The sequence below is a fragment of the Streptopelia decaocto genome (genome assembly GCF_964273445.1).
Source record: "Streptopelia decaocto genome assembly, chromosome: 5".
NCBI classification, from domain to species: Eukaryota; Metazoa; Chordata; class Aves; order Columbiformes; family Columbidae; genus Streptopelia; species Streptopelia decaocto.
In genome coordinates, this window is record NC_138659.1 from 7,619,415 (window position 1) to 7,637,468 (window position 18,054).

At 41.5% G+C, this 18,054-nt stretch overlaps 1 protein-coding gene across 1 annotated transcript in view; it reads left to right on the forward strand.

Moving 5' to 3' along the window:
* XPR1 (xenotropic and polytropic retrovirus receptor 1) overlaps positions 1 to 18,054 on the forward strand; it is a 108,654-nt gene that overhangs the window by 63,463 nt on the left and 27,137 nt on the right. The window contains exons 3-7 of the mRNA XM_082054710.1: positions 4,531 to 4,632; positions 10,953 to 11,176; positions 15,225 to 15,374; positions 15,794 to 15,877; positions 16,383 to 16,464. Of these exons, the coding sequence (XP_081910836.1) occupies positions 4,531 to 4,632; positions 10,953 to 11,176; positions 15,225 to 15,374; positions 15,794 to 15,877; positions 16,383 to 16,464 (642 nt within the window). The remainder of the gene's footprint in view (positions 1 to 4,530; positions 4,633 to 10,952; positions 11,177 to 15,224; positions 15,375 to 15,793; positions 15,878 to 16,382; positions 16,465 to 18,054) is intronic.

Genomic DNA, 18,054 nt, shown 5'->3' on the forward strand with positions numbered 1-18,054 from the left:
GTAGTGTATTCAAAATGGTGCTGATGTTAAACTTGTGATCACCTGTCATAGTATGATTTGATATGTTTCATGCCAATGTTGAGTTTGACACATTTGTTTTTTGTTTTTGTTTTACTGAATAGATGGCAGAGCCCTACTAATAAATAAAATTACCTCCTTTCTAGCTGAAGCGTTGAAATAACCTTACTCAGATAAAACTGTTTCGTGGCAAACAGGTGGTGATTCAGAGAACTACACCTGTGCCGATCTCATAACAGAGCTAATTAATCTTTTTAAATTAAATGCGCCTTGAAGGTCAGCATGATAAAGACTGAAGATTTTTTTGTTTGTTTGATGGTTACTTTTAGAGGGCAGTGTTCTAATGACGAAAACTTTTACTGTCTGCTTGCATGGAAGTGAGTAAGCAGAGTGGCCTGGGATACCGATCATATATACTGCAGTTGCAGAAAATGAGAAATTTTGAACAGTTGACAGATACCCTGAGAAATGATTGCTTGGGACAGCCCAGGAATGTAGTTTACATGTTAATTTTTCAGCTTCGGGTTCTATTTTAGGTGTGCCAACATCTGAACTCTCTGCAAACTACCAAGTGTGCCGAGAGGGGAGCACATCCAGATTGCTGCTGGTTCACCACTTGGCTTTGCAAGGAAAAGCAAGAACCTTTCAGGCTTACTGTGTTGGTTTTGGGGGTTGTTTTTGTTGTTGCTTTTTTCCACAGCAGGCAATTGCATGGGAGGATGAGGTCGGGAAGCTGCAATATTGATCAGACCGTCTTCTTGGCAACCTTGTTCATGGCAACTTCGTGGAGCTTGGGGTAAATGGAGCATTAGCGCTATAGAAAAGGAACAAAAGGAAGGTTACCGCCGGCGCTTCTTGGCAGCAAGAGCTGGATGCCTTTTAAAAACAGCTTCTGTTGTCATGGAGCTCCTGAATCCAAGGCCGGTTTCTGGCACCGTGATTTTTCTCATGGCAAAAAAACGTTGTCCTGCCCTAGCCTTGGGGGAAATAAATAACTAAAGGCAATAGCCTTGGCAGCACTTCTCTCTTACTGCAGCTAAATGGCTGAACTGCAATGGGAACAGGACCACGGGGAAGCCTTTTCTTCACAGAGAATCCTGATTTATTTTTATTTATTTATATTTTTTTAAGCTGGCGTCTACCGTGGTCTGCAAAATCTCTTTTGTAAGAAGGCGTTTGACATTTGGAGGAGGATTTTGCATAGTTTATATAGAACTTGCTTTCCTCTGAGTCAGCGATGTTTTGAGGTTGAAACAGAGACCTGCATTCGTAATTTCAAGGTTTTCACAAGGTCTTCCAGTAGTTGTTTGTTTGTGTTTTAAAGCCCCTTTTCCTCTTCTAAACTTCAGAAGTAGTCAGACAGTTTAACACACTTATCCTTTCCTGAACTGGTTAGTAATGTATAAAACAAGATATTTATTAATTTATTTGGCATTATGTCTGTTTAACACTACATTGTTTTGCTGAGCTTTTTGCTATCTTAAAAGGTGATATTTTGATTGTGTAGAAATATTCATGCTTGACTTCATGGACAAAATGTATACTCCACTTTCTCATGAGTGGGTTTTTTGGTTTGTGTGTTTTGGGGTTTTTATTTGTTTGTCATTGTTGTTTTGTTGTTGGTTTTGTCTGTTGGGGGGGGAATGTTCCTTAGATAGTTCTAGTGACTGAAGTTTAAAAACTTGCTTGGTTTTACTTTTGCTTTTTGAACTTACTGAAACCTAGAAACAAGGGATAATAGAAGTGGCTCAGTGTTTCTGAAGCAGCAAAGCATTGAGCCTCTGTGCTTTTATTTCTACATGATTTATTTTTGAAGGCAGGGAAGGATGACTACCCCATGTCAGAAAGCATCCATGGGTAAGCTCTTCTGCTAGAGACGTCTCAACTCTTTGCGCTGAAGAATTTGCCCTTTGGATCCTTCCTTAAGAGTCAGCTCAGTTTTGATACGCCCCGATTACTGTTATTTGAAAAGTTTCATGTAGCTAAGTGAATAAAATCTCTGTGTATTAAGTATCTTGCGGTAACTTCTGTTGCTTCACCTGCCTGTTTGTGTTTTGCGTTTAGCGGCTGCTGGGTCAAGAATTATGGCTCTGGCAGGCAAGTTCCGATAGGTCTTGCTGGTAGAGCCCCGGGGTAGGATGTTGCAACTGCTGTGACTCTGCTGTTAGAAATTCCCATCCCCAAAGCAGAGTTATTTTCCATCCTTCTGGTGTTTTAGGCTGGTTGAGGCACTAAGCTGAGCCTGAGCGACTGAGGCTCTGCAAAGCCTGCGTCTAAGGACACCTGGGGGCTGCCAAGAGGAGTCACAGCCCCATCATTTTGGGGGTGGTTTGCACAAGGGAGGGAGCCCCCGGCCTTGGGTGTCATGTGAATCTGCAAGTATAATTGTTGGACAATAAAGGGACCTTGGGAGTCAAAACTTAGAGTTTGGAACAGACTTTGGATCCCTTGTGAATTCTTTTCTGCAAGCCCTCGGATGGTGGAGCTGTAAACACCAGTCATCTGTGCGGAACTGTTTGGTTGTTGTTGTTTTATTCTTCCCCTCTCTGTTCTACTCTGTAAAGCATCATCAAACTCCAAATGAAGACGGACTTCTTCCAACATTGCCCCTGCAGGCTTGCGTTGTGTTATTTGCCCTTTCTGTACAAACCCCCTAAAATATTTAATATAATGTCTGTAGATTCATGATGTTTAAAATCAATGCCACAAACATAAAAATCAGGAAATTCTAAATATTTAAAGTTTACATTTAATATATGTTAATACTACTTTGAGGGTTGGTTTTACCTAGAAATTAATGCTAAAAGAAAAAGGTTTTTTTTTTGTTATGAGAGGTTCTCCTGCCCCTCTACTCTGCCCTGGTGAGACCACATCTGGAATAATGTGTCCGGTTCTGGCCCCTCAGTTCCAGAAGGACAGGGAACTGCTGGAGAGAGTCCAGCGCAGGGCAACAAAGATGCTGAAGGGAGTGGAGCATCTCCCGTGTGAGGAAAGGATGAGGGAGCTGGGGCTCTTTAGCTTGGAGAAGAAGAGACTGAGGGGTGACCTCCTTAATGTTTACAGATATATAAGGGGTGAGTGTCAGGAGGATGGAGCCAGGCTCTTCTCAGTGACAACCAATGATAGGACAAGGGGTAATGGGTACAAACTGGAAGACAAGAGGTTCCACTTAAATTTGAGAAGAAACTTCTTCTCAGTGAGGGTGACAGACACTGGAACAGGCTGCCCAGGGGGGTTGTGGAGTCTCCTTCTCTGGAGACATTCAAACCCACCTGGACACCTTCCTGTGTAACCTCATCTGGGTGTTCCTGCTCCATGGGGGGATTGCACTGGATGAGCTTTTGAGGTCCTTTCCAGTCCCTGACATTCTGTGATTCTGTGACAGTCCACAGTGTTTATCTGCTGGTGAGTGAAACTTTCCTGCAAACGCTCATCATCTCAATACAGTAATGTGTATTTCAAAAATCTATTTCCTGACCTTATTAAGACCGTAATAAAACTTTAATTTTTTCCTCTTTGTAATAACACTGACCTTTTTTAGTCTGCATGACTGCGCGAGAATTCAGGAACTGTAGCTGATAGATATGAAGAGTCTGCCTTGTTTCAGCATTAGGAGCTTTTGCGACAGGTGTTTGACAGTGCTAACATTTGTAATTATAGTGTGGATTCTTCTATTTTTACTGGTTAAACACATTTAAAAAAAATTATTAGAAAATTTACTTTGTCTTTGAGGTGCTGCACTATATTCCTTATAATATCAAACTGACTGAATTGCTGCTTTAATTGCAGAATTTGAGTTGAATCAGAATTGTACTTAGTGCTTCCAAAGTTAAAAGAGTCCCAGAGCAGTGGGGAAAACTGTGGATCTGCCATCATTTAGGACTCTTCCTTTAAACTTTGCTTATGAGAGGGATATTTTATTTCCCAGGAAGGAAGCAGGTGGTTTCCACACAGTTTCCCATTCACTCGCTGGGCAGATTTTAGTTTGCTGTGGTGCCACATTTGTTATTTGGAGGATTATAATGATAAGAAGGTGGGAATGATGGCTGGAGCCACTGAGTCCTCCTGGAAGGTCAAATGAAGCCTTCACTTAAAAGCTTGGCACATTCTTTGTAAATACAATTGTTTGCTACGCTGGGATTAATACTTTTCATGGCCAGTTTTGTTCTTCAAGAGCAAGACCAGTGCTTGTGGTAGGTTCCAAACCTGTATCCCAGTCCCAGCACAGAATATGCTGCAATGGTGGGAGCTCTGGGGTTTTTTTAGGATGGTGACTTTGTGATGTGAGATGTCTTTTTTAAAAGATCCTGTAGGTGTGGGTTTTTCCCTCTCTGTCCCAGTGAAATTCATTTTACAGCTGAATATGTGTTCCCTTTGGACTTGATTACTCTTCTTTCTCTGTATGGCAAAGAAGGTGGATTTACTCTGAAGAAATATTTCCATGGCAGCCACTTAGAGAATTGTTCATATGTTCTTCTGCTACAGCTTCTTTTTTTCTATTTTGTTTTATAGACACAGATGAGGACACAGTGAAAAGGTGTTTTGCCACGTTTGAAGAGAAGTTCTTCCAAACCTGTGAGAAAGAACTTGCCAAAATCAACATTTTCTATTCAGGTAAGGTACTTATTTGTGTATATTTCTGGAAAATATAGCAACACAAAAAGAGTCTGAAGCTCCCGTACTTTCAGAATAACCACAGTGGTCATGCAGGTCTACCATCAGGTATTTATAGGGCAAAATGATGGGAAACTGCTCTGGTTTGAAGATGCTCTTAAACTTAAGGGCACAGTTTGTAACCTTACCCATGGGGACAATCTCCTATGTGTGTTTTAGGCGTGTTAGGCTCCCTAGCTGGTGTTTCCTGAATTTTTGCAGGAATAGTGATTATGGACTTGCCTGTGTGTGGTATCTTGACCATCCTGATGTGTCTGACAAGTTTTTAAGCACTTAACTCTTACTCAATCCCTTGCAACTTTTTGGAGTAAATCAGCCAGCAGCATTTTGTCATTGGCTGTGTAATAAATTGGCTAAAAATGTAATAGTGGTAAGAGGAGGGATTCCCAGGGATCGTATTTCAAAGTGCTATTGTTTGTTTGTTTTCCCTGAGAAAGTTTGCCTTCCTACCCTGTGCTTTGGAAATAAAGTTTAGAATGGGATAATCAGAAATTGACCCTGCTGCAAAAGGCTTAGTTATAGTGTGCTCCCATTCTACCCAGCATTGTACTTCAGCTGCTTTTCAGCCTCTTTTAGTGGTTTAAAACGGGTTTTCAGCTAGAAAAGCGTTTAAATATTAATACAATGGTGTATTGACTTCTGCTATACTTTCTCTTAACATGGTGATTTATTACCTTAGTGCTATAAGCAGTTTTTTGCAGCACAACGTGGTAGCCTGTTGTATTTCTGATTTTAATCTGGCTACAAAGTAGAATTGTGCAAAATATTTTAATAACCATCAGGTGATGACCTTACTGCCAGCAGAACATGGATGGTCAACATGAGAGTGGCTGAAGGCTTCATAGATGCAATAGCTGCCCTCAGCTCGGCTCTGCTCAGCTCCCATCCAGGGAACTAAACCTCTCTGTGCCGGCTGTGCCGCTGCCCTGGCTCCCTGCGTCAGGCTGGGTGTTAGGGCAAGGGGCAGTCTGTAGGTAGAAGCGATATGTTTTATTAGGTTAGCTGGCTTTTACACTTTATAGGCATTTTTCTACATGCAACTCATATGTACCTATCTCAGAACAATTGTTCTCAGTTTTGTTTGCCTGTGAGATCTTCTGTTGCTGTCCCAGATCCGAGGTAAGGCTTTCATGCTCGGAAATTTGTCTTGCTTTTCTAGTTACATCAGCTGATCTGATAAGAGGTCTCTGTGCTATGAGCTAGACCCTGTGGAGGAAGTTCTGTCAATGCACGTGCAGATTATAATTTTCCCTAATGAGGACCTGCTAGCACATATGCACCCCTTCCAGCATTGTTTAAAATGGCATTAATAATACAGGATAGGGTTTTTCTCAGCTTGCTGTCATTTCAAAAAGTTATGAGAGAGAACACATGTAATTTGAAAATCTCTTGTGATAAGATTAAAATAACTCTTCTGCAGAAGAGCAACGTGACTTTAATAGTATGGAAACCCTTTTATTGGGGTTATTAACATCAAGCTACATGAAGAAACGTTCCATCAGTGGTTCCTCTTGTTGATCGTGTCAGAAATTTGTCACTTCAGGCCTTATTGTAACTCCAGGCATGTGTTGGCTTGGGTTATGACCTGGTACATCCTATTCATTATAGGCTAATTATATGGCTTATTACACGCCTGTCTTTACGACAATAAATACCGCCTGTTTGTAAGAAAGCAAAGCTTTCTGTTGATCTACGCTTCATTTCCTCATCGTCTTTCCCTGTGCCGAGGGATCCCGGGGGAGCATCGTCAGGGATTCCGCAGCACGGAGCGCTGGGGTCTGCGCTGCCTTTGCCTTTCTCTGCGTGCTCAGATTGTCAGCTCTCATCAAACAGCCTTAATTCCCCAGACCATCGTCCCAGCTTGGTAGGAGGGAAAACTGCCATTAACCGAGTCTGATTTGATAAACAGTTTGTGATTATTTGGACTACGCTCAAGGAAATGTGTGCTCAATTGAAAGAAAAAAAGAAGAGCAGTAAAATTTTCACGTAGTTCCAGTAGACTAATGCTTGCTCAATGCTAACATTTTATTTATGGCCAGTTTTGGTTTGTGTTTGGGATTTCCTAGAGAGGAGGTTTGTTATAAATTAGCATCATCAGGTTCTGCTGGGGCTACTGTTTAGCTAGTAATATTTTTGTGGTTAATTTAGGAGAGGACTTTATTATTTGCAGGGAGCCGTGGCTTGAACTTGGTAAGCAAAATATGGAACATAGTATGTAGGAAAAGGAATGGGCACTAAAAGAGCCTGCCTAAAATATGCAGAGCCCCCAACCGGGTGTCTGGGAGTGGGCAGGGGCTGTTCCATTACCTCCTGTCTGGTGAAACAGGTTTTGATCACAACCATGATTTGGGGGGAAATTTTATTAGCTCCTTGGCATGAGGGGTTTTTTTCATGATCCTTATGTGTGTATTTTTCTCTAAACTTGGAAAACTGAGTCAAAACCAAGTTGGAATTGCATAGTTGAGGTGATAACTTTAGATGGTGTTTATTTTTAGTCAGGAGCTGGAATAGTTTGGGGCAAAGCTTCTTTATCACAAGCACTTTTGTTGGAGTTTGTTGGTTTGGGACTTCTCCTTAGTCTTTGCTGTGAGATTATACCTGAGCTGAGGGCTTGGTGAGCATCAGGTCACACAAAATGCTGCAACACAAGACTGGTTCCAGTTTCTAAGTTTATGCTGCTTTTTTCTAACTCTCTTGAGTGCCATATGTTTTGGGGTTTTTCCCCTCAATATTTTGGAGTACGTTGCAAACCAAGAAATTGATTTCTATGCTCCTTTACCAATTTCCTGGGAAGTTTTAAGAACAGCAGTACACATTTTGTTTTATTGTACTTCTGCAATGAATCTGGGTGATAAAAATCATACATTAGCGAGATGAAATAATCTGTGGACTGGATGACCAGAGTCAGTGCAAGAGAGGGCAGGAGGGAGAAGGTGGCAGAGCTGCCGTTCCCCAGGAGCTGCAGTTTGTTATAGGACCAGGTCGGTTGTATTTAAAGCCTCGTACTCCCCTATGGATGGACCAGGCTGTATAGAAGACAGCACATGAGTCTTTTCAGCAGCACATAATTAAAAATAATATTTGTATTTGGAGACGATGCTTTTTTGTGGATGTTGGTTTGCAAACAGGTAGGAAAATTGCAACAGCAGTTTTGTAACTATTTCAAAGTATTATCTTTAAATACTGTGCTATTAGGCTGATGGATTTTAAGATTTTTCTGGACATAGGGAAAATGGAACAGTGCTTTTAATAGGAAGATGCAAATGTACGCTCTTCCATATTTAATAATTTGATCTGAAAGAAATGTCAGTGTGTCACCAGATGGTTTAATACAACGTTTTGAATCTAGAGAGTGAACTTGTGAGTTTTATTTATATGAAAGCTTTTGATTCTAACAGCCACTCTAACAGATATCTGTTACTTCTTCCCGCGAGGGTTCCCAAAGCGGGGAGAGATGATTGGTTTTGCAGTCTGACCTTGTGCGTGTTAAATATTATGTGGTTGCAGGCTGTGGGCAGAGGCTTCTCACTGTGGGCTTCATTGCTTCTGTTCCATGGAGTCCTTGCAGCTGTAGAAGTTCTCAGAGAGGAGTTGTCCTTTCCTCTTAATTGAATAAAGTTTATAATCAAGAAAGCTATAGAGAGTTTCAGGCTCTTCCATACATGTTTTTTTTTCCTGTATTGATCCCCAATTTCTGTTTGGAATTCCCTTCTGGAAAACATCTGACGCAGAGCGCTGTAAAATTATTTATAGAGTTTTGCTCTTAAAATGAACCAGAATTGAATGAGCCTGAGGAAAAGGTCAGAACTGCACCCGTAAGAGTAAATCTTACTTCTGGGGAGGGACGAGGGAGCGATTGAGAATTACCACTGAGTTGTTATGCAATATACTAATGAAGAGAATTAAATGAACAGCCGGGAGGATGCGTTGGGTGGTGTAGGGACCCTGTGGTGTGTGGTGCGGTGCGTTGTGTCCTCCAGCTGCCAGCCCTGTGCTCCACCACCATCAGCCTGCTCGGAGTCTTCCTCCCCAGAGCCCGTGCCCTGCGATGCTGCTCATGGGCACAGGTGCCAAAGCTCTGACTGAAGCCGTAGGGGGAGGAAAAAAATCCTGGAAGGAACTAGTTGTACAGAACAAAAAGATAAGGCTGTCAGTTGTGCTGTTTTCAGCGTAAAAAGGTTTTATTTAGCCAAAAAAGATTATTTTCTGAAAGTACACAAAGCAGCGTGTTTAAAGGAACGCCTTTCTCATGCTTGAGATGTGAAGAAGAGAGACTGACTTGTTCTGAAAACACATCAAAATGAAATTTAAATTCAGGTTGACTGTCCCTTTAATCAGTAAGTAATGAGGCAGTGCTTCCAACCTGCGGGAGCCTAAACTGAGGAAAAGAGGGATAAATTATTACAGCGGATCATGTACAGCAGCTACTAGTGTTGTAACTCCTGATCAAAGCAGGAGCTGTGTTTGTCTGTCACCAGAGCTTGGCAGAGGGCTTGCGTTGCTCTCTGAGCTCCAAAATTCAGTGTCACATTTGAAGTATGTTGTTTGTTTTGTTTTTTTCTTTGATTTCCTTACTGTCACATAAAAAGATAGTAAACACACGCTAGTGCGTGCGCAGATATGAAAAGTACTTTGCTTACTAACTGTCGACTTTCAGAATTATTATTTTTTAATGCTTTTTTGCTTGATTTGAGGAAGGTGAGCAGCTCTCCTTTGCGCGCAGAGCAGACGTGCGGTCACTGCGTTGGTATTTGGATGAGACCCTATCTACCCGGCCGTCTCCAGCCCATGGGGGGAGGCCGGACCCCGCGTCCCCCCGAGGTGCAGGGTGTCAGCTGCACAGCTTGGGCTGCTTCCATCCCTAATGGGTATTTATGGAACGAGCATCCCCTAGAAATGAGATCTGGGGTGGAAGTCGAGAGGTCCGAGTCTACTTTTAATGCCGCCTGTCCCCTGAAGGGACAGCCCCTTGATTTTGATGAGGCCACACCTGGAGTATTGTGTTCAGTTCTGGGCCCCTCCGTTCAGGAAAGATATTGAAGCGCTGGAGTGGGTCCAGAGAAGAGCAACAAGACTGGGGAAGGGACTTGAACACAAGACCTATGGGGAGAGGCTGAGGGAGCTGGGGTTGTTTAGTCTGGAGAAGAGGAGGCTTAGAGGTGAGCTCAGCACTCTCTAGAACTACCTGAAGGGAAGTTATAGCCAGGTGGGGATTGGTCTCTTCTCCCAGGCAGTCAGCAATAGGACAAAGGGGCATGGGCTTAAACTCTGCCAGGGGAAATTTAGGCTGGGTATTAGAAAGCAATTCTTTGCAGAGAGAGTGGTCAGGCATTGGAATGGCTGCCCAGGGAGGTGGTGGACTCGCCGTCCCTGGAGGTTTTTAAACTGAGACTGGACATGGCACTTAGTGCCATGATCTAGTAAATGGACTGGAGTTGGACCAAGGGTTGGACTCGATGATCTCTGAGGTCTTTTCCAACCCAGTCGATTCTGTGATTCTGTGATATTAGTTAATTTATTTTTACCTTTTTTTTTTTACTATATTAACATAATGTATGACATGACAGCATTTTGACTATATTAATTAACATAATGTCTGACATGACGGCTCTGTTTTGGAGAGCGCAGGGACAAGAAAAGACCAGGCGTCCTGAATGGTTATAATTGATTTACTTTTCATTTTTTGTACATTTCCTGTAGGACTTAGGGATTACAGAAAAATCAGCATTTGTCCTATTTGATTAATAGTTCCTTGAACAGCCATTTTTTTCATCAGTTCTTTTCATATCGCTTTTAATTACTGACACATTTACGCATGACCAGAAGCTGTCTAATTCAATGTCAACATACTGAAAGGTGCTTCAGAAAGATTTCATGAATACTTTGTTTGCTTCTGACCAATGACAATTTACCATTTTTCCTGTTTCGGATATGAACTCAAAAGATGAAACAGAACCCGAAACTATTGCATTTCCCCTCTTGTCAGCCTGAAACTATGTAGGACAGTAACTTCCACTCACTTTTATGCAAATATATTATATGTATTATACATAGAAGTGCATTAAACACCTAATGAGAAGGAGCTTCGTAAAAGAGAAATACACAGAGCTGTTGAATTTAACCCTTAGTGGAGGAAGGCCATGCGGTAAGTTATTCAACGCTTTTTACCTGCTATTTGAGGCAGAGGTGTAGCGCTTTTTGCGGGTTCAGCAGGCAAGTTGCTCCCTGTTCGTCTGACTTCTCCCTTTCCTCGCTAACAGAAAAGCTCGCCGAAGCCCAGCGCAGGTTTACGACTCTTCGGACGGAGTTACAATCGACTTTGGATGCCCAGAAAGAAGCCAGTGGGGCTTCCACCCTGCCGCGGCGCAGAAAGCCCGTCTTCCACCTGTCCCACGAGGAGCGTGTCCAGCACAGGAACATCAAGGACCTGAAATTGGCCTTCAGCGAGCTCTACCTCAGCCTCATCCTCCTGCAGAACTACCAGGTACCCGCCCGAGGAGGTGGTTTTACAAAGCCCTGCGTGCAAGTGTCTCTGTGTATCCTCAAAACGCCAAGCCAACGTTCAAGCCAATCCTTTATTCATTCATTTTTTATTCTGGGGTTCCTGAATGTTTTTAAAGGAAAGGCAGATGCCTAGCAGCGTGTGTCTTGTTGGTTTTTGAGCTAGAAATGCAGAAGGACCTTATTTATTTTTCCTTTTCCCCAGCATCCTTGGCCCAGGCATGGCCAGGCCACAAAGTCACTTTGGGGCCTCTTTCTTCTGTAGGGTGTTGTTCTGTGCATGGCAACTTGGGGAAGAAGCTCTTTTAATCTAGTATTTGTAATGAAACTTGGAATGCTAATGTTTTGTTTCCTCTTGGTGTTACCATGGTAGTGACTGTGACCTTGTTAAATCTGAACTTCATCTTAAAACATCCATTTTAAAAAAAATGTTTTTAATTCTGTAGGATACACACTCGTTTGCCTTGAAGCACAAAAAACCCAAATCTTTAGTCGTACTTGGATTTCTGGCATGAAAGGGCATGGTAAATATTGCAGATGCTGATTTTTGTTCCAAAAATCTTGAAGCAAAGATCTGGAATTGTTAAAATATTTTTTTTCTGGGCTAGCTTTTTTGGAGTTAAACACTCCGAAATGCTTTCAAATTCTTTATGTTGCAAGATTTTTAGCGTGTTAAATAAGAATGTTTGAAGTTAAATTCACTGCATCTATATTTAGATCTTTACCAGCACTGTACTGGAGAATTTTACTAAACAAAATTCACCATAAGAATTATTTTAGTACCAGTCTGTGGTATGGACAAAACTTAATTCTTCCAAAGTTCTTAATGCTTGTACCTCTCCTAAATCGATGTTATGCCCTTGAGCACATGCACATACATTGCCAACACTCACTCTAGATGCCTCAACTGGAATTTTTTTAATACTGAGTTTCCAGGTCGGAAAATCTGGGTCCAACTTGTGTCAGAACAAGCTTCATGCTGCCCCCAAGGGAAGCTCTTGGGGATGTGTTCAATCACTCCTTACAAACATTTTAACTACTTATTGCCGTTGGTCGAACAGACACCTCTCTGTGAGTGCTGAACACAGGTTTTGTAGTTGCAGAAACTATTTATGGGTATCTCCATAAAGCCCTTTAACTACTAGAGAGAGTTCCTCGTTCAAAATCCTGGGAAAGGTGGAGTATCCTTCACTTTTCAGGTATGGAGCAAAGCACTATTACCTGCTGTGATTTCTTCAGGCTTTTAAGAAAAGAAAGCTTTTACTCTCGGTTACAAATACCACTTCTGAGGCTTGATGAAGAACTTAAATAGAGGATGACACAGATAATTCCTTTGGAAAAATCTTTTCCTACTCTGTATCAGTGAAGAAAGGCATCTTGCACGCTTATACTTCTGCTTTTTGCTACCACGAGTCCAGGCCTGTTGTATGTGTATTAAATATTGATGTAAAGCCCATCTGGATTTGATAGTTTTCACAGTTTCCAAAAGGAGCAGATCTTCTTTCTACAACCTAACTTCAAAGAGAGAATGAGAAAAACTAGTTCAAATTGGTTTTGAGGTTTAGGACAAGGAACACAAGTACTAAACGAAACATAAACCCAGAGTACTACTCTCAATCACTTCTGAGCTTAGAATGTAAGAACTAGGAGTATTCAAGAACTTGCAGTTTCAGAGAGAGAAAATAGTAACGTGGTGGGAAGATAACACAGCTGAGGCCTTCGTGTGGGACATAAAGGGAAATTACCAGCAAATTCCTCAGTCTGGTAGGACTGAAGGAAGAGCACAAGTTGCGTGTGTTTGTTCCTAAGGGTCACAAACCAAACATCAGGTGAAACTATAACTTACACTGCAGGGCAGCTGTTACTTACCAATGATTAAGGTTCCGATAAAATTAACTTATTGTTGACAGTAACATATGATTCTAGAGTATGTATAGAAATAAATCTATTAATTTGAAATGTGTTTTACAACAAATACATCTTGAGAAATTAAGTATATAGACATATATTATATATAATATAGGACACCGGTGGGGCAAATAATGGAGGCTGAATCAGTCTTATTAAACTGCTGTGCATTTGCCTTGCTGGTGCATTTCCTAACAGGCTTGTAATGAGCAAAGATTTTGAGTCCACTGTTTGATTCAACGTGATCTTGCATAATATTATTGCATAAGTTGCACTGATTGGTTTTTTGGTTTGATTTGGAGCTTTTTTGTGTGTGTGTTGTTTGTTTTGTTTTGTTTTTCCCTTTAATGACAAAATATACCATTATTTGATTCACTTCAATGGATTTGATTAGTATCCAGCAGAAATGGAAGTCAGGTGCAGAGAAAGCCCCTTGCTCAATGAAAGCATCATGAACAGCGAGAACAACAAAACAACAAAACCCCGACAAAAGGGTGTTTGCCGGTTCTGTTTCACAGTTCATCGCTGCGTGTTCCTCATCAGAAGCATCACTGTGACCAGCGGTGTTTTTATCAAGCATTTTGGAGTTGCAGAATTTTTGCAGCTGGAGGATGAGATGCTGCTGGGGAGGTTCTGGTGTGTCTGATGGGACCATGACCGCCCTGCCACGGCACACCAGAGCCCAGCTGTGATTGCATGCGTGGTGGATAAAGTGATGTTAGTTCAGGCTGCAGAAAAATCTCTGACCAAAACCATCGTTTTGTCACATCTTTTTCAAATGTATGGAATAGCGGTCTTCTCTCCCTGGGGTTGGAAGGCTGGCTTTTCTAATAGAAAGTAATTAAAGTCTCTTGTCTGCAATAATGCAGATCGTTATTGCGTTGGCTTCCTGCTCCTGTCTCCCTAGCCTCATTTCCCAACCTATACGGTTGGGTTCTGGTATTAAATCACTCTAAGCATAATTAGATTGAGAATAATTTCAGTGAGTAGTCGGCGCCTCTCCCCAGGGCACTGGATTTTGCTGTTTCCTCTGTTTTTCTTTCCAGGTTAGTTTCTAAGCTTTTCTAGAAGTGAATCTTGCTGTGGTCTGTCTGCATTCCTGCTATTGCTCAAATGAAATGTTGAGTATTTTGAGTGGCGTTTTCTGTATAATTAAATGTAGGATTTGAAATGCATGTTGTCGCAGCAGTTGTATTCAGCGTGAGGATCTTTGCCTTTCTTTAATCACTGTCCATTAGAAAAGTGTTGGGTCAGGGCTCATATGCGACTTGGAAATCAACCTTTAGTTCTTGTTTTAGTGCAGCATCATGTGCTTATATCAACAGACTAGAGAGTTACTTCTCCCACACCTGCAAACCTAAACTAGTTTGCAGTCATCGTGCAGTGCACTCTGTGGAAAAGGATGCTGTTGTGGGGACGCACTTGTCTGGGTTTGATCTGCAGCTTTTAAAACTTCCACAAGTTTTCTGTTGTACAAGGATTTCCCTTCTATAATGCCTCTTGTCTGGAGATGTTGATTTGAAACCAGCGTAAAGTTTAAAGAAACCAGAAGTCCTGGCCTTTTCAGAAGGGAAAACACCTTGAAGGGTTCGTAATGACTGCGGGAGTTCTTCCTGCAGCTTTCTGTTGTTGTTAAGAGCTCGTTACAGCTACTTCTAATCCAGAGACTAATTGTTGAGTTGCAGTACCTAGGATGTATGCAGTAAGGCGTACCCTGGCAGAGGGAGCGTGCCTTGAAATAACCTAAATCATACAAGTTTTGAGTATGTCCACAGGTTATTTGTCTTCAGTAAGTTTTTCATCAGGTGTGTTGTCGCTTCTTGCATTAAGGAGGAAGGTGGCAGTGATTTGGCTTTTCAGGGAATATGAGGTTTAGGTAGTTCCCTGCAAACAAGTTACCTCTTTTTATGCCCCCAAGCCCCACATATTTTCTGTTCTTTGCAAGAGATATGTATTGCTTCTAATAAACTAATAACTCAAAAACTTCCTGACAATAGATACAATTACTTTGATTCTTCTTATTAACTATTCCAGGGTTTTTTTGCTAGCACTTGGGAGTATAACCATTTAACTTTCTTGGGACCTGAGGTTAAAAGCCAATAACTGTTTTCCTTTGTCTGCAGAACCTGAACTTCACCGGCTTCCGCAAGATCCTGAAGAAGCATGACAAGAACCTGGAGACGACACGGGGAGCAGAATGGCGGGTGGCCGAGGTGGAGGTGGCGCCTTTCTACACCTGCAAGAAGATCAACCAGCTTATCTCTGAAACAGAGGTAACGACGCCAGTCTGGGCACTGCCCCTCATTCAACTAGAAAAGAATATTTCCTTGTTCACTGCTGATTCCTATAATGTTTTGCCCCCTCTGTACCTTGTGTTCACCACCAAGACAACTATTAATTGATTTTGAAATGCCACTAATTTCTGGCACCACTTACATTAGTTTGGGCATGTTCTTTTCATCTGGGAACTTTTCATTCTGAAAAGCTCATGCAGGATTAGCTTGTATTGTGTAATATTAAGCATGATGCAGCGCAGTGAGCTTTTCATGTCTCTGTTACCACGCGTTAGAAGAGTATTGGGCCAGGGCTCAAATGTAACTTGGAAATCAACCGCTGTTTTTTTTGTTTTAATGCAGTACCTTGTGCTTATCATTAGAATGAACTTCTGCAATATGTATCTTTATCTCCTTAGGAAGTGGTGACCAACGAGTTAGAAGATGGAGACAGACAAAAAGCTATGAAACGTTTGCGTGTTCCACCCTTAGGAGCAGCTCAGGTGAGGGATGGATTTATATAGCGAAGCAGCTTCTCCAGCTTGTCAAGTTGCCAAATTAGATTCAACATTTGAACAAAGTAGTGAAAATAATTGATGTGAGCGTGCTCCACAAATTGTGCGGGGAGCACAGTCACATAATCTGCTTTAGTTCCGGAAGATTTGGAAATAGCTTACTTACTATTCCTAATGCATGCAGACAAGGTAATGAAAGCATGAGATAAATAGTAAAAGGAAATTTGTGCTAATAATGGCATATGCTTAGTGTTTGCGTGCTCTGGAATATTTTTTCAAGGGGTGTTGAGGTGCCCAAGCTCTGTTTCAACACAGCAACAAGCAAGAATATTATGCAGCATTTTCAGTTTTAAAAAAACCTCGCTTCAAGAGCAAAAGTGTGATCAGCGATCAGGGCACTGTATCCCCGATTTTAAATCTACTCTGCAAATTAATCTAACTTTGCTGATAAGCTATTTACTCTGCCTGAATTCCACTATTGCTTTGTTCACAGCCTGTCCCAGCCTGGACAACATTCAGGGTTGGATTGTTCTGTGGGTTGTTCATTGCACTCAACGTCACTGTCATACTTTCAGGTGGGTATCCTCGGGGGGACCGGCTGGCTGCTGTACCGTGGTTTGGGGGTGTTCTCATCACTTAGCAAGGGCCTGGGTCTGAACTGGGTTGGTCAGGATGTCTTAGGTTAAATCAGCCTGAGACAGACCACACTTGTGAATTATTAGTTCTGCTCAGTAATAGGTTGTGTTTTTGCTTGTGTTATATACATGAATTTTGGACTTCGAACATATTATGGTTGGTTCTTCTGGTTTCTTTCTTATTCTTGGAGGGATATTCTGGAGGTGCAACATGCATGTGTAAAGGCAGATTTCTGTTATCCTTCTGTGAACACACAGCTCTCACCCACCTTGAGAGAGGGGCTCATAGAACTTAAGTTTTGCATGGTACTGACTCCCAGACACAGAGCCATGCAAGCATGATGCCACTCAAGACATTTTCCTGTAGAAATATCTAGGATTTCTGTGCCTGCTGCCTATTCATGGAATGAATAGAATTTTTCTTGTTGGCAGGTTTTGGCAAGGTTGTTTAAAAGCTACAATAAATTGTTGCGTATCTCAGGCCTTGGTTTTATTCTGCTTTGCACGTTCTGAGTTAGACTCTGATTAGAGTAAAAGCCATGTTAGTCCTGTAGATCCAGATGCGGCGCTTAATCACAAGCGGCTTTACTAATTGTGTGTGTGATTTCAGTAGCGTTAAAACTTGCTTAAGCAGTACAAAGGAAAAAGCTTAATAAGTCAACATACGAGCTCTTGCATTAGGGGAAGCCCATGTCTGTGTTTTTGACTTAAGAGAATTTTTAATCAGATGTTTCTGTAATTGGATCCAGCCATCTCTTGGGATAAGGTTTCTCTGTTTGAGAAGCTGTTTGCAGCGCTTTCCTTTTGGTCTTGCTGTGGTAGAGGCAGAAAGTTGACCCATCTGTGTGAAAGGTCCGTTTAATGTGTATAAGCTGTTCTTTATTCATCGTAGCTTCTTTTTTTCTGTAACTTACATGTTTGATCTTTGTGTGAGATGCAAATACGATTAAAGCCAGTTGTGTTTGCTTTGTCTATCAGTATTAAGAATGAAGAAGTGACACAGTTGTGAGAATGAATTCATAAAAATTATTATATCTCTAAAGCAGATGTTACTAACCTAGTGTGAATAATAGGTATGTGTGCATCAGTAGACATGACCTGATATCTGTATGTTATTTCAGATACTGGGCAAAAACTATATTCTAACTGCAAAGTGTTTGTTTTTAATTGGATATTACTTTGCTAACCTCTATGCTGCTTTTGCCAAATCATTTTTATTATTTGACTGAGGTAGGATTTTAGTGTTGTATGTGTAGAGTGTGTGAGACAGCATTAGAACATGATTTCTAGTAGTAAACCTCTTCTGTATTGCATAATTTTAAAAGTAGAACAGCAACATTTTATAATTTGGGGTCTATTAAAGGTTTCAAATGCTATGGGTGGGTCCCAGGAGGGTGTCACCCTAAAGAGGACAAATTTTGAGGCTGTAGCAGCTTTTGTAGGTGCCAAACTTGTAGTGTTGGATTTAAGTGGAATGAGTATGTGAATGGAAAATCTCTTTGCCTCAGGGCTGTAGTACAGAGCTGGGTC